At 40.8% G+C, this 27,568-nt stretch overlaps 1 protein-coding gene across 3 annotated transcripts in view; it reads right to left on the bottom strand.

Annotated features, from left to right (window-relative positions):
* The window catches only part of EIF2AK4 (eukaryotic translation initiation factor 2 alpha kinase 4), a 106,148-nt gene that overhangs the window by 33,008 nt on the left and 45,572 nt on the right, over positions 1-27,568 (bottom strand). For all 3 annotated transcript variants that reach the window (XM_050799366.1, XM_050799368.1, XM_050799367.1), the window contains exons 12-23: positions 27,046-27,476; positions 25,820-25,889; positions 17,740-17,823; positions 15,855-15,977; positions 13,629-13,733; positions 11,779-11,833; positions 11,151-11,230; positions 6,369-6,470; positions 4,667-4,720; positions 2,234-2,470; positions 1,005-1,080; positions 479-600 (exon numbers count right to left, since the gene is read on the bottom strand). In XM_050799366.1, coding sequence (XP_050655323.1) covers positions 479-600; positions 1,005-1,080; positions 2,234-2,470; positions 4,667-4,720; positions 6,369-6,470; positions 11,151-11,230; positions 11,779-11,833; positions 13,629-13,733; positions 15,855-15,977; positions 17,740-17,823; positions 25,820-25,889; positions 27,046-27,476 — 1,539 coding nt within the window. The remainder of the gene's footprint in view (positions 1-478; positions 601-1,004; positions 1,081-2,233; positions 2,471-4,666; positions 4,721-6,368; positions 6,471-11,150; positions 11,231-11,778; positions 11,834-13,628; positions 13,734-15,854; positions 15,978-17,739; positions 17,824-25,819; positions 25,890-27,045; positions 27,477-27,568) is intronic.

Genomic DNA, 27,568 nt, shown 5'->3' with positions numbered 1-27,568 from the left:
TGCTGTTGTCGGGATCCCTGGGGGTCAGAAGAAAGCAGGACAGGCAAAACTCAGCATACCCAATTAGGAGAGACACTTGCTGTTAGAATAATTTAACTGTTCTAGGCATTAACATGTTAGGATGTTTACTGAAGATCTAGCCAGGAGGTTAAAAAAAACCAAACAAACTACATTTATTTGTCTGAGTGGGTGGGGTTAACCTGCTGTGGTCACTCAACACTGAGGTGCACATGTGGCACCTGCAATGCAGGGTTCCTCCAGTTCTAGAGTCATAAACACCTGTGCTATTAGGAAGGTGGAGGCATTCAGGACCAAACATTTCCTCCACTCCAATAACGCTCTCACTCTGACAACTTCCTCAAGAATACATTTCCTACAGGTGATATTTATAAGCCTAGGGAAAAAATCCTTTAACAGAGATGCCATCCTGTGACTAGATACAGCATCCTGATTGTCAGCAGTGTGTTCCCAGCCTCACCCGCAGGTCAAAAGGAAGCATCACCAGCATCCCACTGTGGTCCATGAATAGGGCAGCTTCGTTGTGCTCATATATTTGTCTGTTTCGGGGAAGCAGTAGTGGGGTACACAACTGAACAGCTCCTACACCAAATGAGAAAAAATAGCTCATCATCAGGTTCACATTCTTCTTAGGAGGCAACCTAAAATTAACACAAACCTGACAGTTTAGTAATTGCTGCTGGGACCATTGAAATCATATCAGTTTTTCTTTAGTTCTCTAAATTTATAAATAGAGAGCTCACCTAGAGTTAAGTTTGACAGTTTGGTCATATTTCTGACTCCACAAACCAATTGCATTTTAGTATTAACAGCGAGGCTGTAGCATTCAAATCAGTTTCAAAAATAAGCTTAAATTCCGTATGATGTCAATTATTTATAACTGAATTTGAAAGTAAAATATGGTATGCCCAAACTCTAACAGCACTTTCTAATGATGAAAAAAGTCTTATGAGAAGAAATATCATTTTTAAAAAGGGCGTACATACCATGTCTTTTAAAGATGCGGATGATGGTTTCACATACATACTGCTGCATCTTGGCTGTACGGATTGAGAAGTTGCCCTAAAACAGGACCGATTAAAACGTCATCATTGAAGGCTTATCAAACGGATCCTTTAAGATATTAACCTGTGGCTTGCAGTAGGCACTACATGGCTTATTTCCAGGTTCAAAAAAGAAGTCTCGACAAGTCCCTTCCTCTTTGAACACATCAGGGAAGAGGACACATACCTTTCATGGCCTGCTTTGGAAAGCAAGAGCTAACCTTTCAAGCAATGGGAAGGTTGCCTGGGTTCAAAGTCCAAATTCTTGGCCACATTGATACTGCCTTTCAGAGGGAGCTAATCAAATAAACACATTCTCCCTGACTCAGGAATACTGTGGCACAACGACCACCTAACAGCATCAGGCCCCTCCTACATACCAAGGTGATTCATGGCAGGCCTGTTGAGAACTACATGGCATTTACATATTTTGCCAATAGCTTTCTTTTTCATTTGCTTTTGTATTATAAAAGTAGTACCATTTCACTGTAGAAAATTTAGAAACAACAGATAAGCAAAAAGACATCTATAAAAAAGTCACCTATAATCCTGCAAATATCTTTCTATAATAATATTGCCAGCCAGTAAAAACTGTGTTTGGTCTCTAAAATCTATACTGATCTTCCATAAATTTTACTATGACTTCCTCCACTACTCTATCCTTTAAAATTATATCATATTTTAAGCATGCAGAAACATATAGAGAATATAACAAATACCTGTTAGCTACTTTTTTTTTTCTTTTTCTTTTTTTTTTTTTTTTTTGTGACGGGGTCTTGCTCTGTCTCCCAGGCTGGAGTGCAGTGGCGCGATCTTGACTCACTGCAACCTCCCTGCCTCCTGGGTTCAAGCGACTCTCCTGCCTCAGCCTCCCGAGTAGCTGGGATTACAGGTGCATGCCACCATGCCCGGCTAATTTTTGTTTGCACTACTTCTTAATCTCTTGCGGGGGTAGGGAGGAGGAAAGATCAAGGACTCCTTCAAGTAGGTGATTGAAAGTATGGATCCTCTTCTCTGAATGCATATACCCACATTTTGCATGTACTTTTAGGGGCTTCCAATACCTCACATAAGAACTTATGTTGGAGGCATTAAAAGAATCTATGAGAAACTGGCTTGACCCTTTTGTGGACCAGGTGAAGCTCCCTTTGTGCAGCGTGGTTTAAGCCCACCTTCAGTATGTCGCTGTCATAGGTGTAATCGATGGCAGGAGAGATGCGTTGGGAGAAGATCTGAGCCATCATGGTGCGGTAGGCCTTCCCATCCACGTTGGTCAGCGTGTGGTGCAGCACTTCATGCAGCTCTGACTCCTCCATCTGGGGCGGGGGCAGCAGCTCACTCTTGAGCAGTTCTGTGGCTGTAGGCCGTTTTGCTGGATCGTGGTTTAACAGCCAGGAGATGACGGATTTCTACAATAAAACCCAGGCACACTGCTGATGAGACGCAATGGATAAGGCTCAGCTATTCTCTGGACAAGTCAGTAGTCAGTTCAGGTCAAAGAAAAGGTACCACTATTCTTTATTCTTACACTTAACTGGCATTCTGAAATTTCTGAATAGGTCATTATTTTTTCTGCTTTATTATGACAACAGAGTTGTGCAACAATGTAGTATGAACATTTCTTAAAAGGAGGCCCCTTCTTTTTATACTTTATTGTCACAAGCAAAAAAAAATCAACTCGACAACTACATAGAAGCAGAAATTAGGCCTTATAAACACACAAAATATCATATAAAAAGGTGTAAAAAGATAAAATAAATAGCTTCACATGCCTAATTTTAGTAGAAATTGTAATGCTGCTGCAATCCTAAAAGCAATGTAAAACATCTTGTTTTAATGGTTTCTTCTCCATTTATGTTATTTGTATCGATACCATTCCCTTGAATTCTCTTGATTTATGTTACTCATTTGTTATATCTCCATAGCCACCTCATTAAAGCAGTGAACAATATGAAGGCAATCTAAACCTTTGAGAGGTTCCTTAATGATACTTAATCCTCTTGTTTATAATAAACATTTATAAAGAGTTAGAGAAATATTTGAGATAAGAAAACCTCAATTATTAGATGGACTTTTATTAAGCATTTTCTAATTATAAATCTTTAAAATATGTCCCCCCTCCCCACTCTCCTTCTAGTCGTAGGGTAAAATAAAAACGCAGGCAATTACTTTGTATGGGATATAGGAGTATTATATAGAAAGAAAATGACATGATACAACTTTTATGAAAGGTATATTCAACTGACAAAAACAAGAATACCCTACTGAGCATAACAGACCCTGCTGTACTGGTAAATGTGCATGGCAAAAAGTTATGTTATGTACATTCTATAAGCATCTTCTACGTTTGCTCCTTTCAGCTAAAAAGCAATGACTATGACATGGGCAGTGGTTGTGGTTTTGTTGTTTTTGTTTTGGTGCCAATTTGTACAGCCCAGACTCAAACGCTCAACGGTAGGAGTATATATCTGATGGCAGGAGGGCAGTCCTCATGGTGAAAAATGGTTTGTATAGTTCTTGGGCCACTATAGCTGTCAACAAGGGGAAAGACCAAGTAAGACTGACCTTGTTATAAGAAAAGGCTATGAAATGAACATTTACTTATGACACCCAGAAACAATAATAGCTACCAAAAGAAGCAGAAACATGACTCAATGTATTCCTAATGGCCTTCACCAATTAAACAGATGAGGCAGAATGGGTCCCTACAGCCATAAATAACCGTCATGTTAAACATTACCAAATGACACAGAGTTAGTGCTAATATAAATAAGGAGTATTTCATCTTTTTATTTTATAGGTGAGGGAAATTAAAGTCTAGAAAAGTGGCTTGTCCATTCAGATACATAACCAGCAAGCAAGAAGCACCAAATTAATACAATATTCTATCTATGCTTCTGTACTCAACATTAATGATTTAAATTTTAACTGTCAGTAAGTCAGTTTAAGAAATAAACTTCCATATGACAAGAGTATTAACCACTGTACCAAGACAAACAACTGGCATTCAGAAGAAAGGTGTACCAGAAGCCCAATACACAAATTCACTAAAATAGTTTTAAAAAAATATTTGCTGGATGCCAGTATTAGCCTATGTCATGAGTCACACACACATACACTCAGATATTTATGGTATATAGGATAAATTATTTTGCTTTAAAATACTGTAACAATAGACTGTCTAGAATGTGCAACCCTTGCCCTATAATCTGAGCTACTGCAACCACAAAACAGAACAAAATTATAGTTTTAAATTATATTTTTTTCTTAAAGCCCCAAGCTTTATCAAAAACAATAAGCTGTAAAAGGATTCTTTTTTTTTTTCTCAATAGCTAAGCCAAGGGTCCAAATAGCACTTCAAAAGCACAATGAATTGCACAAAAGAGCCCTGTAGTTTGTTCATTTTCTGTGCCAGCCCTTGGCATTTTTATGGTGTAGATCAAATCTAATAACATTTTAAGTGCTTCATCTTTTGCTATTTTTTCCCCACGTTGTTCCCAGGACACAAGAGAATGAGTGGCAGAAGATTACTAATTGAAAAAGAAGAAAAATAATAATTAAAATGCAAGACGGAAGACATTGTAATTGATGCATCAGAAAATTACCTGCTTTGCATGCTCTCCATCATCAAAGTCTTCTGGAAACTTAGGCGAAGTGGGCTAAAAAAAATATTCAAATCAGCAAGGTTTTGGCAGACTGCCACAGAGAAAGCATTTATTTACCATAAGAAAATCAAATACAGAAATAAAAATTTGCTAGCAAGGAAAGCTAGGTGATACCTTCTTGAAACCTAACGCTTATTCTTCCAATTACATACATATTATTTTAATATAAACTTTATGCAAATGACATCCTCATCCAAACCTCCCTCTTCACTTTTGTCCTAATGCTGTTCGCACCTTTGACCTCACATACTATAACACTGGCCCCTTTTAGTTCAGGCAATAACAGAGGCAAGGGCTAACCCCAAAAACATAAATGGAAATTTCATTGAGAAAAAAATTTCAAGGGGCAGAAAGCACATCTGAGTACAAAGTAAAAATCTAATGGCTTCGGAGAACAACAAAGTAGTTTTATTAAACATGTAGATGAAAAAAGGCAAACAAACAAACAAAAAAACACCCATCTACCAACACAGATGGAGTAAGAGAAAAAAATCTCTACTTCCCTAAAAGTTGTCACCTTTCTGGTAAATAAACATGAATTTTAGACTAAAGAAAGGCACTTCGTTAAGGACACAATCATCTAGGAGTATTCCAATCAAGGCAAGGCAATAGTAATCACTTCACTTAGTCCTATACTTTACGAGCACAGCTGTCCATGCTGTACTGACAGTAAAATAATTTAATTGTTTTCAAGACTATCCAGAGAAGTATTCTTTCAGTGGAATACAGGAGTATTCTTACTGCATTCTAGTTACTATGTTTATGAATTAACTTAATAGATACTCCTGCTTCACTCTGCTCAGTAAGAAAGAAGGTGGCTCTCCAGATGTCTTGCTCATAAATATGTGAATTTAAATTACCCTCACCCAAACCTCATTCCTCACTTTCATCTTAATGCGTTTGCTCATGGGCACCTCTGATCTCGCACGTGTAATGTGGGTCCTTTTTTAGTTCAGGCAGAAAAAGGGGCAAGGATTAATCCCAAGAACACAAATGGAAATTTCATTGGGAAAAACATTTCAAGGGGCAGATATTTTTTTCAGACTCATTTTGACTTCTGGTCTCGGTAGTTTTCTTTAGACATTACTACACCTGGTCCACTCAACAGGCATCTTTCACTTCTAGAACTAAATACCCATTATTCTTACAATCTACTCCCTTGTTATAACCATATTAATATCAAATCCAATTTTGTGGCTTCTTCCTTTGTTTTAAAATCAAGAGTAAATCCCAGAATAATTTTTTAAAAAGCAACTATAACCTAGCAATTTCTCCAGGTAAGATTTCCAAAAACAAACAAAACTGGGGCAAGTTTTTCATCATTGGAGGTGGGGTTCCATTAACCTCGCTGTAGAAACACAGTAGGGAGACCAGTAAGATCCTCCTACACGCTGATATTTGGCTCCCAAAACTGCTATTTCAATAACTTAACTGAGGTGACTTCCTTTGCCCAGAAAAATGTTTCACTAAAAATGGGAAAACTGGTTAGTCTCGCATATCTGAATACATGAGTCATTAAAATTACAGTAGGACAGCCTTTTCTATATTATAAATACCAGAGAAATATCCTGCTTTGAATTCTGATCTCTGTGCTAAGATTCGGGTTACTGAAAATGTAGGGACTGAGACACCTGATACGTACATCTCTGAGTTGGTTGAGAACAAAGATCCTTTCTGAAGCCGTGACCATGGGGTGATAGGACATCTCAAAGAAGATAATTCCCAGGCTGAAGAGATCCACTTTCTGAGAGGGAAAAATACTTGCATTTAGAGAGCCTTGACATGAAAGCATAATTTACCAGGGAATTATAGGATAAGCATTGTTAGCTGAAATAAAGTTTGTATGAGTACAAAACAGGTCCCACTGGAAAAATGTGAAGATTTGTTCTAAAAAATTATGGTTATAAAGGCTAAATGATATATTTTGTATTTAGATGATGACAAAATATTTGGCATGATGTCTTTAAACATTTTCACGGAAGTTTTTTTTCCTTTTTGAGGCAGGGTCTCACTCTGTCACCCAGGCTGAAGTGCAGTGGTACAATCTTGGCTTACTGCAACCTCTGCCTCCTGGGCTCAAGCAATCCTTCCACCTCAGCCTCCCAAGTAGCTGGGACTACAGGTGTGCACCACCATGCCCAGCTAATTTTTTTGTGTGTATTTTTTGTAGACACTGTTGCCCAGGCTGGTCTCCAACTCCTGGACTCAAGTGATTCACCCACATTGGCCTCCTAAAGTGCTGGGATTACAGGCACGAGCCACCATGGCTGGCCTTCCTAGAAAATTAATGGTAATTGGTTTAGTTGTATCCACAGACAATAGAAAACCACTGATTGAAAACTGGCAATAATGGCTGAAGAGCAAGGACAACTGAGATTGATTATAAGAATTTGCTTTGTTTTGGGCCAGGTGCGGTGGCTCACGCCTGTAATCCCAGCACTTTGGGAGGCTGACGCGGGTGGGTCATGAGGTCACGAGATTGAGACCATCCTAACACGGTGAAACCCCCGTCTCTACTAAAAAAGACAAAAAATTAGCCAGGTGTGGTGGCAGGCGCCTGTAGTCTCAGCTACTTGAGAGGCTGAGGCAGGAGAATGGCGTGAACCGGGGAAGCAGAGCTAGCAGTGAGCCGAGATCGCGCCACTGCACTCCAGCCTGGGTGACAGAGTGAGACTCTGTCCTAAAAGAAAAAAAAAAAAAAGAAAGAAAAAAGTTTGCTTTGTTTCACATCTTGGCTAATCATCTTAAAAGTGAAACACAGACCAAAATCCGCAGCTGATAGAAAAGGCCAGTTCCTGACTACAAGGTCATATGGCCTTCAAAAAGAAGAGAACTTTGCCATTTGTGACAACATGGATGAACCTGGAGGACATTATATTAGGTGAAATAAGCTAGACACAGAAAGGCAAATACCGTATGATCTCACTGGTATGTGGAATCTAAATAAAAGTCAAACCCACAGTAACAGAGAACACTGTGGTGGCTACCAGGGGCTGGGGACGGGGGTCAAGGGGAGATGCTGGTCAAAGGGCACACATTTTCAGTTATCAAAAATGAATACATTCTGGAGATCTAAAGCACAGCATGGTGACTATAATTAATAATAATGCATTGTATTCTTGAGGTTTGCTAAGAAAGTAGCTCTCAAGTGTTCTTACCACACATAAAAAATGGAAACCAGGTGAGGTGATGGGAATGATGGGAATGTTAGTCAGCTTCGTTGTGGTAATCATTTCACAATGTATACATACATCAAAACATCACATTGTACACCCTAAATATAGACAAGGTTTGTCAATCATACCTCCATAAGCTAGGAAAAAAATAACAAATAAGTAAAAATAAAACAAAAAGCTAGAGAAAAAAACAGTAAAGTCAAAAAACTAGAAGGATATAAATAATCAAGATAACTATTAAATAATTGACAAAAACAAAAAAAGCATCTATAATAAAAAGAAAAAAGAAGCAAAAAGGCAAGTCAGTGCAGAGGAAATCTAAGTAGGGTGCTATGAAGGAGAAGATGGCGTTGGGAAGGGAGTGCGTCTGAGGAAGCCAAGCATGGCACGGCTGCCGAGGAAAACACTGCACATGGTCAGGGGCACAGAGGTGCAGAGCCGCTTTCAGGACAATGGAGGCCATTTTCAAGAAATACTCTCGACCTCTGATGTCTTAAAAACATTCGCTGTGGCATTGCCTATACACGTTGGCTACAGAAAGCATAGAACAAAAGCACCAAGAATAAAACAGCAATTTGATGATCCCACCACTCAGGGATATTTACTACTGATGTCTAAGAAGCACCCGCTTCGGTTTTTTAAAAAATATGTATGTATGGCCAGGTGCGGTGGCTCATGCCTGGAATCCCAGGACTTTGGGAGGCCGAGGCAGGTGGATCACCTGAGGTCAGGAGTTCGAGACCAGCCTGGCCAACGTGGTGAAACCCCGTCTCTACTAAACATACAAAAATTAGCCAGGTGTGGTGACCGGCGGTCTGTAATCCCAGCTACTCGGGAGGCTGAGGCAGGAGAATTGCTTGAACCTGGGAGGCGGAGTTTGCAGTGAGCTGATATTCTACCATTGCACTACAGCCTGGGTGAAAAAAGCGAGACTCCATCTCAAAAAAAAAAAAGAAATAAAAGACGCTAAAGGTGTCTGCCCACACTCACAGTGTGTGCAACCCATCTCCCGATACTCTAACCCTTACCCTCACCAGGTACTTAGGGGTCTGTTTCAACTTTATGTTGTTGTCCAATGCTCCCTGTCAGAACCAAAACCCAGGCTTGAATCTCCACTGCAAGCCTGAGCATTTGCTTTGATGCAAATTGCTTTCCTAATTTATTTTCTTTTATAAATATATGATTGATTCAGACAGGGTCTTGCTCCACTGCCCAGGCTGGAGTGCACTGGCATGATCATAGCTCACTGCAGCCTCAATCTCCTGGCCTCAAGCAGTCCTCCCACCTCAGCCTCCTGAGGAGCTGGGACTACAGACGTGTGCCACCAGGCCAGGCTAATTTTTTTTATATTTAGTAGAGATGAGGTCTCTACTATGTTACCCAGGCTGGTTTTGAACTCCTGAGCTCAGGCAATCCTCCCGCCTTAGCCTCCCAAAGTCCTGGGATTATAGGCATGAACCACCATGCCTGGCACCTAAAGTGTTTTTAAAGTTTAGCTTTACACTCTTGCCCTAAGTGATCTCATCCAGTCTCATAGCTTTAAATCCTATCTGTGTGCTGATTTCAAATTTATACTTCTGATTCTCACCATTCCTCTGAACTCAAGTGTTGGGTCTCTAACAGTCTACTTGACATCCCTAATTGGATTTCTTTTTTTTTTTTTTTTTTTTTTTTTTTTTTTTTTGAGACGGAGTCTCGCTCTGTCGCCCAGGCTGGAGTACAGTGGCCGGATCTCGGCTCACTGCAAGCTCCGCCTCCCGGGTTTACACCATTCTCCTGCCTCAGCCTCCCGAGTAGCTGGAACTACAGGCGCCCGCCACCTCGCCCGGCTAGTTTTTTGTATTTTTTTAGTAGAGACGGGGTTTCACCGTGTTAGCCTGGATGGTCTCGATCTCCTGACCTCGTGATCCGCCCGTCTCGGCCTCCCAAAGTGCTGGGATTACAGGCTTGAGCCACCGCGCCCGGCCTCTAATTGGATTTCTTACCAGATATTTCAAACGAACATGCCTCAAACTGAATTTTTCTGTCATCTTCTCTTCCTTCCCCTTATGTCTTTCCCTAGGTTTCTTCACTTCAGTCAACTACTCCTCACCCAGGTGCTCCAGGAAGAAACTTCAGCCCTGGACTTTTTCCCTTCCTCGTTCTCACCCAACATCCATTCCATTGGGGAAATCTCTCAATTCCCTTCCTAAATCAGCACACTTCTCTCCATTTCTACTGCTAGGAGTCCAGTTCCAGCTGCCAACTGCCCTCCCTGGACTTTCTGCAGAGCCTCCTCGCAGCAGCCAGAGTGAACTCTCCTGCTCAAGATTCTTCAGTGGCTCCCTGTGTACTTCAAATTAAATGCACACTCCTTATCCAGGCCAACCTGGCCCTGTGTGATATTTCCCTGCCTTCTTTTCCAGCTTCACTTCATGCCTCTCTCCCCTGTTGCTTGCCAGACTGTGGCCACACTAGCCTTCCTTTTGACTGTCTTAAATGTACCAAGCTCTCTCTCACCCAGGGCTTCCTCTTTATGTGTGCACTTTCCTCTGCTTCTCACCATCTCCCTGGCATGTGTCAGCCCCCAACTCTGTGTGGCTTGTCCTTTCTCATCCTTTATCCTAAACGCCATCCTCTCAAGAGATCTTCTTTGGTTAATCTGTTCTCTTTGTCACTCAGCTCCATTTCTTTTCTTCCTAGCCCTCACCACAATTTGTGATTATATCTTTCATTTTTTACTTATTTGCTGTCTGTTTCATCCACCAGTGGACAAGCTCCCTGAGGGCTGGAGCCACATCTGTTCCTGGCACCTTGCCCAAGATAGGGGTTAGTTCTCACATTCTTTGGATGGATGGATGGATGGATGGATGGATGGATAGATGGATGGATGGATGGGTAGATGGATGGGTGGATGGATGGGTGGATGGACGGGTGGATGGGTGAGTGGATGGATGGATGGATGGATGGATGGATGGATGGATGGATGGGTAGATGGATGGGTGGATGGATGGGTGGATGGACGGGTGGATGGGTGAGTAGACGGATGGATGGATGGGTGGACGGATGGATGGATGGGTGGATGGACTGTAAGCTCCTGGCAGCAGCAGTGCCAGTTTCAGCCACTATCCTTGGGACCATGAGTCCTTCCTGGAGTGTGAACAAGTGGATGTCCTGACTATTTTAGCTGAGACTAAACCCGAAATTCTGTGATCTAGATGTCCTATTACCTTAATTTTGAGGTTCCTTTTCCCCACAAAACCCCTTACCTGGTTGTATGCAGATTTGGTGCTTCCTTGGACCTCTGGGCTTACATAGAGAGCAGTGCCAACCATCCCAGTTAAGTGACCTGTGTGGAGGAAAACAGAGGGAAAACTTCCCAATAATAGGACTTACAGATGACACCAACTAAAACAAACAAACAAAAAAGGTTTCTTAAAACTGAGGCATGATCTGTTAACTGTCTACGCCACTCACAGGAAGCAGCAGCATGCATTGTACCAAATGAATAACCATAAGTCACGTATGGCCACACACTCTGTTCTACACAAGGATGTCTTTGCTATTGCAGAGGAGGGACAGTGCCAGGTAAGAAGACTCCAGATGGATCAGGTTATGAGGTAACCTCACATTACCAACGGAGGTTAGACAAAATAAAACTGTCTATGCCTGGGAGCCAATTATTCTACTCACTGAAGCTCTAATTTCTTAAAGTTCAAAGAACAATTAATAAATTGAAAAGGAAAAAAGATTAAAGCATTTCCATAATTTTGTTAACGTAAGGAACAATTAAAATCTGCTGTAGAATAAAACCTTTACAAGTAAAAAGCAGGTTTCAGGTTAAGAAATTCTGGGGTCTTTAACACATGGATGAAATATATAGTCTTCTGGGTTTACCTGAAGGGTCTGACTTAATCAAGTCTCCTGTCTGATCGTCTTGTTTGCTGTCAGCCTAAAAACATAAGCCAAATATCCAATCAAAACATGATATTATTCCATGAGAATGGCTTGTCCGTTTCTAAATGAAGACTGAGGAAATATTACGTGGAAATCAAAATAATATAATAATGCTTTGAGGTTTAATTTTTTTTCTAGTTTACTCAACCCACCAATGCAAGGCTCTCAGAAAACCCAATGAAATCAAGAGGGAGGGGGGCAATCATTATACAACTCTTTCTTTAGGACAGAGATATGCAAACACTTAGAGAAACCAATTTATTTTCATGTTGCAAATGCCAAAAACAGAATCTATTTTCTAAGAAGAGTAAGGGTGTATTAAAAACAACAAATTCATCTTTCAACTTCCTCACTGCTGTTACTTTCTCTGCATCAATTTTTACTCTTCTTTCCTAGAGGCTGCTCAGCAAATGTGTTCCACCCTCGCTCATGGCTAACACCTCCCAGGTAGCCTCACCTCGCTCCACTATGTGCCACAGTGTTGTCAATCCCTAAGTCACTATTGTTATGTCTGCATTTGTAATAGGTGCTTCCCATTATAAGCCATCACCATCAGTAACACCGGCTTCAACATTCTTAGTGCTGGGCACTGTTCTAGGTGCTTTACCTGCATTCTTATTTATCTTGCTGATAACTTTTTGAGCTAGGCACTAGTATTAGGCACACTTTACAGATGAGGTATTGAGAAGTTAATTAGTTGTCCAAGATCATGCTACAAAGCAGTGGCAGAGATAGGATTCTATTCCAGGTCGGTGAGACTCCAGAGCCTGAGCTCTTACCTATCTCACTATGCTACAGCCTTCCAGACACCAAGTTAAATTCTTTAGTTTGGGGATCAAGATTCCCACCATCTGGCCTGTGCTTGGTCTCAGCACTCTCCCATATGCTCCATGGGGAGCATGATCAGGACCGTGTCCTTACTGTCCGCCTTCCTTCTCCTCCCTTTCTACTCCTAGTCTCACCTTCTAACTTGGCCCCAATGGTTGTTCTGACCATTAACACAAATCCTACTTTCCTTTCCTGATCACCCTTGGAATTAACTGCATTTCCTACAGATCTTGGTGCCTAATAAGTTGGGTTTATAATGTGAAGTAAAATTCCTCCCCCGGCATTCAAGGCCTACCACCTATAAGACTGCCCAATCTTCCAATGACTCCTCAACTGCCCTGCATCCTCTCACTCTCCCCTGCACCTCATAGTTTTGGCCAGTCAGACAGTATGCTAGTCTTCCCACAGCCAAGTCCGCTTACCCTGGGGCCTCTGCTTAGGCTGTGCTTTCTCTCTGGAATCCCCATCCTGGTGTCACCAGGCCCTGCCCTCAACCTCCACCTTTTGGACTCCCACCCACCATTTAAGGACATCTGAAATGCTACTGACGTTATCCAGCCTTTCTTGATCCTCACAACCGTATGCTCTCCTGGTGTTTTATGTTTTTGAGCCTCATTTCCCCAAACCAACAAAAGCCTCTGAGGTATAAAGCATCTAGTCCAGGGCCAGGCATGGTAGACGAAAATACCAAATGATTTCATAAAGTACTGTATGCCTTTGACCACAATATTGTTCCCAAGCCAATAATTTTGTGTCCCTCAAGTGGAATGCACTCAAAAAAATATACTCACAATTTCAAAGCCTACAAGATCATTTGCAGCATGCCCCTTCAGGTTTGTGTAATCTCCTGAGGATTAGATAGCATGGTTCTGTGAATGCACTATTCTATCTGCTAACACTTTCAGGATTATCAAGGCATCTGAGTCTGTTTTTAGGTACAGTCTAATTTGTAAAATACTTACAGAAAAGGCTAGATGGTCTGTCGCCAAACCAAAATCACCTATTTTCACATGGTCATCAGAATCCAAAAAAATGTTGACAGGCTTCAAATCCCGGTGAATCATTCCCTGTTGAAAGAGAGTGTAGAAATAAACAATGGTTTCCCATGCATAAAGTTATACCTACTTCCTAATTTAGAAGGCCAACCTAGTGATGAAAATCGTACGAGGTGTTCTCCCACAGGTCCAGGCTGTCTGGCCTCTGCAATGTCTCCTGACTGTCCTATGACCTCTTTACCATCTCCTAGTTCTACCTGGTGGTATCCTGACCAGGTGAATTCTAAATAGTTCCCTGTGGCATCTAAGGCCCCTTCCACTGGGTTCACCAAGTTACCTTTACCCCTGCTACATCACAAAACCTCTGCTCTGGTCAGAGAGACACACCATTTTTATTCCTTCTTCTATTCCTTTCTTTGTATCATCTCTCCTTCATAGGATACTCTTGCTTTTTTCCATGCATTTGCACTGTACCAACATTTGCAAGTGCCAACTCATTCGTAAGCCTTCTACAGTAATTCTAACAGTTCAACTTGGCATCCCCAGCACACACAGTCGGTGTGCAATAATTACTTGTTTACATAAGACTGCTTTCTCATTTCCCTAATGGCTTGTAATGTGTATTGTTTCATGCATTATAATATAGAAAATAATGATCTCTTTTACCATTACATGAAGGTAAATTCTGGCTCCCTCTAGAAGCAAGAAGTCCCTCGCGAGCATGGGTCACACACTTGTGCCTCCTTGTATTTCTAGGTATGGCACAGCGTTAGATGCCAGCAAATGGTTAGCCAATACTGAGCAAACTGGATGGAGTGGAAGCAAGCCCAGGGGGCACTGTTCTAGCATCCCAGGATAAAATCACAGTAATACAGCTTAAATGGCCCTCATCAGAACTCATTTTCATTTCTAACCTTGCAAATTCTGCTTCTACCAAATCATTTATAAACTACAAATTACAGCCCTTGCTTCTCAGTATAAATATGGTACAGCATAAACATTTTAAGGTTAAAAAAAATTTGAGGCAAAGGAAAAAAATGATGAATTTATATTGGTTAATGCATTAGACAATTCCATTTTAAAAATGTAAGCAGTGTTTCATCCTGAAGCTAGGCCCATTAGCATTTACATTACAATGGCAATTTCTAGCTTTAAAATCACATTTTAGACATGTGACAAGCTACTTTACTCAGAAAGTCTCATTTCTCTTCTTGCTAGATGACTTTCTGGTTTCTCCGTGTTCCTATGAAGGGCGGCACTAATTCTGTTAGAATCAGATAACTTGGCAAATATTAATCACATCCTTGCTTAATTCCTTTTTTCTCTTTTTTGAGACGAAGTCTCTTGCTGTCACCCAGGCTGGAGTGCAGTGGTACAATCTCAGCTCACTGCAACCTCCACCTCCCAGGTTCAAACAATTCTCCTGCCTCAGCCTCCCAAGCAGCTGGGATTACAAGTGCGCACCACCACACTCAGCTAATTTTTGTATTTTTAGTAGAGATGGGGTTTCACCATGTTGACCAGTCTGGTCTTGAATTCCTGACCTCAAGTGATCCACCCACCTCGACCTCCCAAAGTGCTGGGATTACAGGCGTGAGCCACCGCATCTGGCCCTAATTCTAAAGCACTCAAGGAATCATCCTCACATTCCCTACATGTTCAAATATTTTCTCCTCTCCCAGAGATCAACAAATTTTTTCTGTAAAGGGCCAGAGAGTAAATACTTCAGGCTTTACAGCCCCTGTTGCAACTACTCAAATCTGCTGTTATGGAAAAAAAACCACCATAGGCAATATGTAAACAAACGAGCATAGCTATGTTCCAATAACCTTGGGAGCATTGGAATTTGAATTTCATGTAATTTTTATGTGTCATGAAATGTCCTTTTAATTTTTTACAACCATTTAAAAATGTAGGAGCCATTATTAGCTTACAGGCCATACAAGAACAGGCAGTGGGTTAGATTTGGCCTGTGGGCCACAGTTTGCTGATCCCTGTCCTAATCTTTAAAGTTTTCTTAACATTTTTTAATGTTATACTCTGATACTTTGTAATATTTTATTGTCTTTGACACTTTGTTCTATTAGCTTTCCCTCTATTTCAGTTTTTCTGCAATCTTACATTTAATATTTTTATGCAGTCATAAATTTTTGTAAACATAAGTCTTCAGATATGAAATGTTGTAAAGTTTACTTTCTCATGGATATAAGCTAATCCATCCAGAATCTCTCGAAAAAGTCTCCAGAGTCTGATGGTGTCTTGATACAGTCCCTGGTCAATGGTGTCCCGTAAAGTGCTCTTCTCACAGTACTCCATCTATGTACAGACAAGGACAAACAGGAGAATCTGATTACGCGACAGGTTTAAGTTAAGGAGTATAACTTCAATTTACATAATCCTCCATTTTAAAACTTGTACCATGGGTTTTAAACAGTTATGGGAAAGACTTGGTTTTTTACACTGAAAAAGAAACCAACAGTATTAAAAAAATACCTTGGGGGTAAATATGCATAATCTTAGCACTCCAACATAATCATTTTTAATTTTTTATATTATTGCTTATTTAAAAATATGACTTGTTTAAAATATTTATCACGATTAATATAAAAAAACTGAGAATGTAGTAAAATTTTACAAGATGGCTTCCAAACCCAAATTTACAAGGAGAGTTAGTTAATCTAATGATGTCATTAGCTTTTCTTACATTAAAGACGACCTTCAAGTTTAGAGCAAAAATATTGTAAATACTGAAACATTCGAGTCTTCTTGGAACAGTGAGACAGCGGCTCTGTCTCACCCCTTTTTGAGTGTATTCATATATCAGAAAACAGTGCAACATGACTTAAATCTTCAATCGACATGCACCATCTGATTTATGAAACTAGCCTATATGCTTCAACTAGTGCCAGAGTTGAGATTTCTCATGAAGAAAGGTTTTATTGTTTTTAAAAAGAGGAAGATTAGCTTTTGCTCTATCATCTTCGGAATAACTGTCAGTAAACTCTGGCTCACCCTCCGGGCCTCACAAGGCCTTCTCTGATGCCCACACTGTGATCCTGATGCATGTCGGATGCAACTCCTTTGTGTACTTCTATTTCATTCTAATTGTGTAGAAGGTAATGGAATAAAATAGAGAATAAATAGTAGTTTGGGGGACCAATGCTTTATTAACTGTGTAAGTGGTACCTCAAATATATTTATGTTATAGAATACCTAAAACCAGCTCCAACTCCAGGAAAGCAAATACTTAACTCATCTCATTCAAAATGCTGTAACTTGTCTGAGGGTTCCTTTTTCCGCACAGTTCTGTAGCTCACATTTAAAGATCTGCCTGCTGGCAGTTATGACTGAAATACTAACAGTGACCCACAGTCTTGTTCACTTGGGGCGGAGGAAAGGCTTCTTTGTTTTATGGCCACTCCTCTACTAGCAGAGCCCACCCTTGTTTAGGATACTGCTGCTCTGGCAGGTAGGCAGGCCAAAGCCCAGGCTTCTTAGTCATGCCCCATTGGAACTGGCTTGCCTGTGCGCTGGTCTCCAGAGGTTCCAGGACAAGCCACTTCGCCTAAAGTCACATTGGTGTTACTTTTGCATGTACAGGCATGTGTGCATCATATCTTACTTGTCCAGATTCAGTTGGTTAGGCAAAGTGGAGTTTCTGTGCTCATGCAGTCTAGCATTTATGGAACTCAGATATGGTTCTAAGTACTTCACGTGTTATTTATTCTTTATTAGTGTATAAGAGTTACTATTATGTAATTTATAGATGGGGAAACTGAGGCACAAGATGCTGAAGAACCTTGCCCAAGTTCACGTAGTCCTAACAGGTGGATCCAGGATGTGAACGTACACAGCCTGAGCCCAGAGCCACCCTATGGCACCTCCTGACAGGCTGCAGGAAAGCAGGAATTCCAGGCTGGGGAAAAGGGCCTCCACATGGTAATCCTCTCGGCCAATTAATCTTTGGTAGTGGCAGTAAGCCCTCCTCTGTCCATTATCTTGTTCCAATACCCTGAAACAGGCCCATCAGCCACTACTGGGTGTTGCTGTGTCACCTAACTACACACCACGACCTCACCTGGATGTAGAGATAGTGCACAGCCTCGGTCACCACTGATGGCTCACTTTCATGGCAGCCATTCTTTTCACTGCAGTCTTCATCCTAACCCAAAAGGAACACACAATAACTCAAAATGGAAGCCAAAATTAAGCACAATCATCATCATCATCATCAAGTATTTGTGCCCACCCCCAACACAGGGCCACCCTGTTGCCTTACGGAGAAGTCAGTGAGCAGAACATAACCACTGTCCTTAGAAGCTCAAAGCATTTGGCTGTGAATCCTGGTCTGTTTTGGGTTGGTAGGCTATTAATTACTGCCTCAATTTCAGAACTTGTTATTGGCCTATTCGGGCATTCAACTTCTTCCTAGTCTTGGGAGGGTATACATATCCAGGAATTTATACATTTCTTCTAGATTTTCTAGTTTATTTGTGTAGAGGTGTTTATAGTATTCTCTGATGGTAGTTAGAGAAGCCAGTACCATTCCTTCTAAAACTATTCCAGGTAATAGAAAAAGAGGGAATCCTCCCTAACTCTTTTTATGAGGCCAGTATCGTCCGAATACCAAAACCTGTCAGAGACACAACAACAAAAGAAAATTGCAGGCCAATATCCCTGATGAACATCAATCAAAAATCCTCAATAAAATACTGGCAAACCGAATCAATCAGCACATGAAAAAGCTTATCCATCATGATCAAGTTGGCTTCATCCCCAGGATGCAAGGCTGGTTCAACATAAGCAAATCAATAAATGTAATCCAGCATATAAACAGAAGCAAAGACAAAAACCACATGATTATCTCAATAGATGCAGAAAAGGCCTTCGATAAAATTCAACACCCCTTCATGCTAAAAACACTCAATAAACTAGGTATTGATGGAAAGTATCTCAAAATAATAGGAGCCATTTATGACAAACCCACAGCCAGTATCATACCAAATGGGCAAAAGCTGGAAGCATTCCCTTTGAAAACCAGCACAAGACAGGGATGCACTCTCTCACCACTCCTATTGAACATAGTGTTGGAAGTTCTGGCTAGGGCAACCAGGCAAGAGAAAGAAATAAAGGGCATTCAATTAGGAAAAGAGGAAGTCAAATTATCTCTGTTTGCACATGACTTAATTGCATATTTAGAAAACCCCATCGTCTCAGCCCAAAATCTCCTTAAGCTGATAAGCAACTTCAGCAAAGTCTCAGGATACAAAATCAATGTGCAAAATCACAAGCATTCCTATACACCAGTAACAGACAAACAGAGAGCCAAATCATGAGTGAACTCCCATTCACAATTGCTATAAAGAGAATAAAACACCTAGGAATACAACTTACAAGGGATGTGAAGGACCTCTTCAAGAACTACAAACCACTGCTCAAGGAAATAAAAGAGGACACAAACAAATGGAAAAACATTCCATGCTCATGGATAGGAAGACTCAATATCGCGAAAATGGCCATACGGCCCAAAGTAATTTACAGATTCAATGCTACTCCCATCAAACTACCATTGATTTTCTTCACAGAATTAGAAAAAGCTACTTTAAATTTCATAAGGAACCAAAAAAGAGTCCATATAGCCAAGACAATCCTAAGCAAAAAGAATAGGAGGCATCGGTCAGGCGCGGTGGCTCAAGCCTGTAATCCCAGCACTTTGGGAGGCCGAGACGGGTGGATCACGAGGTCAGGAGATCGAGACCATCCTGGCTAACACGGGGAAACCCCGTCTCTACTGAAAAAGACAAAAATTAGCCGGGCAAGGTGGTGGGCGCCTGTAGTCCCAGCTACTCGGGAGACTGAGGCAGGAGAATGGCGTAAACCCGGGAGGTGGAGCTTGCAGTGAGCTGAGATCCGGCCACTGCACTCTAGCCTGGGCAGCAGAGCGAGACCCCGTCTCAAAAAAAAAAAAAAAAAGAAAAAAGAATAGGAGGCATCACACTACCTGACTTCAAACTATACTACAAGGCTACAGTAACCAAAACAGCTTGGTACTGGTACCAAAACAGATATATAGACCAATGGAACAGAACAGAGGCCTCAGAAATAACACCACACATCTACAAACATCTGATCTTTGATAAACCTGACAAAAGCAAGCAATGGGGAAAGGATTCCCATTTAATAAATGGTGCTGGGAAAACTGGCTAGCCATATGCAGAAAGCTGAAACTGGATCCCTTCCTTACACCTTATACAAAACTCAACTCAAGATGAATTAAAGACTTAAATGCAGTGAGCTGAGATCGCGCCACTGCACGCCAGCATGGGTGACACAGCGAGACTCGGTCTCAAAAAAAAAAAAAAAAAAAAGAAAAAGAAAAAGAAAAGACAAGACTTAAATGTAAGACCTAAAACCCTAGAAGAAAACCTAGGCAATACCATTCAGGACACAGGTATGGGCAAAGACTTCATGACTAAAACACCAAAAGCAATGGCAACAAAAGCCAAAATTGACAAATGGGATCTAATTAAACTAAAGATCTTCTGCACAGCAAAAGAAACTATCACTAGAGTGAACACGCAACCTACAGAATAGGATAAAATTTTTGCAATCTATCCATCTGACAAAGGGCTAATATCCAGGCCAGGCACGGTGGCTCATGCCTGTAATTCCAGCACTTTGGAAGGCCGAGGCATGGGGATCACCTGAGGTCAGGAGTATGAGACCAGCCTGACCAACACGGAGAAACCTCGTCTCTAACAAAAATACAAAATTAGCTGGGTGTGGTGGCGCATGCCTGTAATCCCAGCTACTTGGGAGGCTGAGGCAGGAGAATCGCTTGAACCCAGGAGGCGGGGTTGTGGTAAGCCGAGATCGTGCCATTGCACTTCACCCTGGGCAACAAGAGCAAAACTCCATCTCAAAAAAAAAAAAAAAAAAAAAAAAAAAAAAAGCTAATATCCAGAATCTACAAGGAACCTAAACAAATTTACAAGAAAAAACAACCCCATCAAAAAGTGGGCAAAGGATATGAACAGACGCTTTTCAAAAGAAGACATTTATGCAGCCGAGAAACATATGGAAAAAAGCTCATCATCACTGGCCATTAGAGAAATGCAAATCAAAACCACAATGAGATACCATCTCACTCCAGTTAGAATGGTGATCATTAAAAAGTCAGGAAACAACAGGTGCTGGAGAGGATGTGGAGAAATAGGAATGCCTTTACACTACTGGTGGGAATGTAAATTAGTTCAACCATTGTGGAAGACAGTGTGGCGATTCCTCAAGGATCTAGAGCTAGAAATACCATTTGACCCAGCAATCCCATTACTGGGTATATACCCAAAGGATTATAAATCATTCTTCTATAAAGACACATGCACACGTATGTTTATCGTGGCACTATTCACAATAGCGAAGACTTGGAATCAACCCAAATGCCCATCAATGATAGACTGGATACAGAAAATGTGGCCCACATACACCACGGAATACTATGCAGCCACAAAAAAAGAATGAGTTCATGTCCTTTGCAGGTACATGGATGAAGGTGGAAACCATCATTCTCACTAACACAGGAACAGAAAACCAAACACTGCACGTTCTCACTCATAAGTGGGAACTGAACAATGAGAACATATGGGTACAGGGAGGGGAACATCACACACTGGGGCCTGTTGCGGGGTGGGGGCTGAGGGAGGGATAGCATTAGGAGAAATACCTAATGTAGATGACAAGTTAATGGGTGCAGCAAACCACCATGGCACATGTATACCTATATAACAAACCTGCACGTTCTGCACATGTATCCCAGAACTTAAGTATAATTAAAAAAAAAAAAAAAAGAAAAGAAAGAAAGAAAAGAAAAAGAAAAAAGAAAAAAAAAAAAGAAGCTCACAGCATCATTGCAAGTTTGCTATTTCCAGAATCCTCCGTGTGGTTTACAGGTCTGTTGTTACGCAGAACAATGATGGGGTAAACAGATAATAGATGTGTAATCTACAGATAGACTCCTTGTCAAGTCAATTCTTTCTTACCACTGATATCCATCTATGGCTAAGAAGGTCAGAATGCATACAAGCTAATATTTGAAGGGTTCAGTTTTACTGGAATTCCGTACTTTTTGGTGGTAGGCTTATTTCAGAAACAGAAGACTAGAAATCCACCTTTAGCTAAAACAATTTAAAAGTGGCCAGACTGTCAAAGGGCACACTGCCCTCAGAGGTACATGCTTGAAGAACATGCCTTCAGCTGCCGCTTGCAGTGAATGACCCTCTGGAACACTTCCCATACCATTACTCTGTCCCCAACAGCTAATTTTCTTTCTCATACACGATACTTTTCTTAAAAAGTCTTTTTTCCCCAATAGATGTATTTGAATACTTATAACCCCAAGTGCAGAAAAAGCATTAGTTAGTATTTGACCATTTCTGATTTATAATTTTTTTCTGAGGAAGAATTTTTTTAAACTTTTTCCTTTATCCAAGGAAAAAAAAAGCTCCACTCTGGTAACAATCAGATTCTACTCCTGAATCATTTATGGATGCTGGGGATTATCTGTATTACACTGTTAATCTCTTGGAGACTTCTACCCATCAAATTAGGATGCCCATGGATGCTGCCCTTAACTGAGCAAAACCAGGATTTGGTGCCCCTGTAACAATTATGTGCATGACAAATGCTAAAACCAAACATTAACTTGGCTTCAGCAGTAGTTCAGACTTTTTGTTTTCAGAGAGAGTTTTGCTCTTGTCGCCCAGGCTGGAGTGCAATGACGTATCTGGGCTCACTGTAACCTCTGCCTCCTGGGTTCAAGCAATTCTCCTGCCTCAGCCTCCTGAGTAGCTGGGATTACAGTCACCTGCCACCATGCCTGGCTAATTTTTGTATTTTTAGTAGAGACAGGGTTTCACCATATTGGCCAGGCTGGTCTCAAACTCCTGACCTCAGGTGATCCATGTGCCTTGGCCTCCCAAAGTGCTAGGATTACAGTTGTGAGCCACCGCAGCCAACGTAGTTTATTTATGCTATTATTCCTGGTTAAATTTATAACTAATTTTTATTATTAGTGGTTTGACAAGGAAAGTACTTATAAAAAAACACACTGGCTAACACTCAGATCTCCTTCAAATCAACTGAACTGCTTATCTAAGAGTCTACACTTAAAATTTTCTTTATCTACTATGAATGAACCCTTATAACCGCTGGCAATTATATTTTTATTCCTGGTAATAAAGTCATTGCAGGCTGGGCATGGTGCCTCACACCTGCAATGGCAGCACTTTGTGAGGCTGAGGCAGGAGGATCATTTGAGCCCAGGAGTTCTAGGCTGCAGTGAGCTAGGACTGCACCACTGCACTCCAGCCTGGGAGACAGATGGAGACTCTGCCTCTTAAAATAGTAGTAGTAATAAAGTGGTTGTGTTCAGTCCCCAGTAGTAGAATAATTCCCCACAGCCACAACTGATGACCCTGGTAGTTTCTGGTGACCTCCCTTACTGGGCTAATCAGCACTTGATCAGAAGTCCAGGTTAGTATGTGAAGCCAGGAGTACTATTATTACTGTGTTAGCAACAGTTGCGTTAACTACCTCAAAAATTACTGCCTTTAGAATAAACAACCTCAAGCTGTATTTGTATTCATAATTGATATGTGGATTGGGTTTATGTTTGATGCATTGTTTGGGAAATTTGCAACACAAACTGGCATAAGAATTACTTATTCTGATGATGAACTTTTATGTATTTTTTATTAGAAAGTAGAACTAATTTTAGATTTTCAGCTTGATGGATTTTCAGTTTTTCCTGAAGAATTTTGTTTACCATTAGTCTTCAAATTGGATACCGTTGTGCAGTGGTATACTGTTATACTTCAGAGAAAGAGTAAGAGTACATCTAGTTCAGTTCCTATGAGGTAGCTGTAACCCTTAAAAATGAAACGTCAACTCTAGGGTACATTTGACATTGAAAGAATAGTTAGGAAACAACTTGGTTTTGATGGGGTCATGATTAAGGAATTATACATTGGTTTTATTTATGGAATTGTTTTATAGTGCATACAAATCAGCGATCAGCCAACAAATATTTTTCTTTGAGCTTATGAAAGCTCTGTATTGTTTTGCCTTCAATCTGTTGTCTTCAAAACAAACAAACAAAAAAGCTTCTTGCACCTTCCCCTCCCCTCTTTTCTTTCTTTTTCTTTTTGCTTGTATGTACAAGGTAGGACTTACTTCGTAAGAAACAAAATGCCAGTACTTTCTTAAGCCATGATGTGAAACCAATGACCCTGTGACTACATGGCACAGAACACTAAATTTTGGTTCCATGACTGAAACTTGAGGGTGACTAAAAGTAATGCCTATGAAACTTGATATCTATCTGTGATGGCCATTTGATCTCTAAGAGGAATTCTGTACACTCCACAGAACTCCTATCTATAGTAAAATTGATTTTCAGTTTTAAATGTGGGCAAAAAGGCATTTTCTTTCTCCACATGGATCACCTGAGGTCAGGAGTTTGAGACCAAGATTTTAAAACTAATTCTTATTTTTAAATGGTTTACCAAAATTTGTCAGTACATTTTACATGTAGAAGCATTTTAAAAATCATTTCTAGCAAGCACTTGACATCTAGTCAACTCTCTACTCTTTATTTAGTTTTATCAAAATATTAAGAGTTCCTTTCTTTGAATAAAATAATTTCTTATAATTAAGCAGCAGAAGATCAATCTTTACAAAGTATGAGGGATGCCAGATGTTGATAAACTTACTCTTTCTTAATCTGGACAAAGTAAACTTAACAGATTTTTCTGATGAGCATGTTTTATGAATCCTTCATTGTGCTCCATTCTATCACATGCGCATTTTTCATGTTAAACTGCAACTACTTAATCTCTTCCCCTATCCTTCTATATTAATTTTCTGTAGTTGGAGTGTAGTCTTTTCCCCCTTAGGCTATGCATTAATCGAAGTTTTCTTTTCACCATGACTTTACAATGCCTAGTAAACAATATTTCTACTTCCCACATCTTTGCTTTACACAGTCACCTTGCCCTTCCTCCCAGCACCTAAGAAAAAAGATGGTCATACTAACAGGTGAAGTGTACAAGGTGTCTGTGTGTTTTGTGTAGCTTCAGAGTTACATTGAAATTACCAGGCACAGATTTAGTCTTGTCATTTTGTTTACACACTGGGGAAAACAAACCAGTTTATTAAACATTTCATGTAACTACACCCAAGTTCTGCCAAGCTGGAAACTTGGACCTTTTCTGTGTAGTGACTTTTTTAATTGTAGTTTTTATAACCTGGAGATCAGACTGTTGCTTTCGCATGATGTATGTAGGGTCTCATGACTGGAGTTTGCTTTGTTTTATAGTATCTGTACTCCTTATATTTTTCAAGGGCTATTTTGTAAACAGATGATGTATTTCTCCATTGAAAACACAATAAAAAAACACAGCACAATCTCAAAAAAAATTATGAGATATTTTTGTGATTTTTTGCTTGTTTGTTTAGCTCATCAGCTATCATTAGTATTAGTGTATTTTATGTGTGGCCCAAGACAATTCTTCTTTTACCAATGTAGCCCAGGGAAGACAAAAGCTTGGACACCCCTGCATTATAGGATCATGATACACAGTGTGAAATCACTGTTCCAGAGATGGGCTATGAAAATAAGGAATCAGGATTAATTGATGTGGGACAGACCAAATTAACTCCATGATGAGGCTGTTTAGTTCATCAATTTGCATTCAGTTCTCATCCCCAACCACAGAAAGTTTCCAAAACTCTTAGAAAACTGTTTTCATCACATACAAAAATGCAGTATCTCAACTTCTAAAAGGTTGAAGAACTTCTAAAAGGTTGAAGTTTTATTATTTTATTAATAATAAATTATTATTATTAATTTATTACTATTATTATTGACAATAACAATATTATTCTGTCTTCTAAAAGGAGGTATGTTTTGCTATGTGGATAAATAAAGGTCTATAAATAAACACAGGTATAATATATTTTAAATGAATAATCATATTTTAAAATGGATGGTTTCTGTATTTGAACATCAGATTAAAGTTTTATAATTTACCTAAGGTTTATGACATCAGATATCAATTATATCATGAATAAAATGGTATAATTTTTATTCATATGTATACCTGATTCTGACTTTTACTGTTCTCATCTTCATTGTCAAAGATAATATCACTTTCAGAATCTGAAGCAGGCCTGAAAAAGAGAAACAGAGAAATACAAAAGGAACAGAAATCGCTATTATAATTATAAACATGGACACTTTTAAATACTAGAAAGCACAAGAGGCTACAGACATCACACCGTGAGCCCACAGCCATCAATGTATACTCTACACTGTGCTGATTTGTACTTGCTATTATGCAAAACACAGAACTCTGGATTTAATAAAAATGAGCCAGATTAAGTTTCCTGAAAAAATTTAATAGCTAAGAGTAATCACGAACTGTATCTACCTGGATAAAATAAAACAAAATCATGAAAGTAAACACCCAGGGTGGATTCTGAGAAGCATAAACTTTAGGATCGTAATTATTGGTCCTATGAGAAATTTGTCCTATGAGAAATTCTATTAAATGTATAAGATGAGGTATTGGATTTTCCTTTTTCCAGGGCTTAGATTTTGGAGATCTTTTGAAAATAGCGGGAAAAAAATCCTTTAGGTTAGGGGCCCCAAACCCCCAGGCCATGGACAGGTACAGGTCCACGGCCTGTTAGGGCCACACGGCAGGAGGTGAGCGAACATTAAGGTCTAAGCTCCACTTCCTGTCAAATCAGCAGCAGCATTAGATTCTCAGAGGAGCGCAAACCCTATTGTGAACTGTGCACACGAGGAATCCGGGTTGTGCACTTTTTCATCAGGCATTATGAGAATCTAATGCCTGATGATGTAAGGTGGAACAGTTTCATCCCGAAACTATTCCCCTAACACCCGTCTGTGGAAATGCTGTCTTCTATGAAACCAGTCACTGGTGCCTAAAAAGGTTGGGGACCGCTGCTTTAGATTGCATTTGGTTACTCTCTAAAAGTGGGTTTAATTTTTTCTTTTTTTTAAAACATGGTCAACACGTCTGGGTTTCTAAATGAATCTCCTTTTCCCTGGCTTGGACTTGGTGGGGATTAATGTTGGGGGGCATTCGCTGGCCCGGCAGGCAGAGGTTGCAATGAGCCAAGGACATGCCACTGACCTCCAGTTTAGGTGACAGAGCAAGGCCCTATCTCAAAAAACGAAAGAAAGAAAAGAAGGAAAGAAGGAAGGAAGGAAAATGAAAGGAAAAAGGAAAGAAAAAATAAAGAAAGAAAGGAAACTAGGGGGCGCGTCAGAGGCAGCTGGTCCGCGCCGTGCGCTTACAGGAAGGACTGGGAGAAGACGCCACCGTGCTCGTCCTCGTCGTCGTCCTCGTCGTCGCTGGAGCCCGGGCCGGTGGCGGGGAAGCGGGCACTGGCCGAGCGCTCGCCCGAAGTACTCCACTCCACCGAGCTGCTGAGGATGGGTGGCGGCGCGGCGGCCTCCACGCTGTCCGGGCCGTCCGTGTCGCTCGCCAGCTGCCCGCGCGCAGCTCGCTCATCCTTGGCTAGGGGCCCGGAGTCCGGGGGCGGCGTCCCCGGTCCCGCCGGCCGCTCGTGCCGCTCGATCCAGGCGTTGTAGTAGCGCACAATATTCTCATGGTGCAGCCGTGACAGCAGTGTCACCTCGCCCTTGATCCTGCGGAATTGCCGGCTGGCCGGGTTGATCGGGATGCGCTTCACCGCGTAGCAGCAGCCGTCCAACTTGTTCTGCACCTGCGGTCAGCCGGGGGAAGGTCAGCCGCTCGGCGCCTTGCACAAACCGGTATTTGCACCGCGTCACCCCATCCCCTCCCAAGGAAAGCGTG

This window comes from Macaca thibetana, chromosome 7, assembly GCF_024542745.1.
Source record: "Macaca thibetana thibetana isolate TM-01 chromosome 7, ASM2454274v1, whole genome shotgun sequence".
NCBI lineage: Eukaryota > Metazoa > Chordata > Mammalia > Primates > Cercopithecidae > Macaca > Macaca thibetana.
Note: the sequence above shows the minus strand (reverse complement) of the source record. Positions and strands in the feature narration are given on the sequence as shown.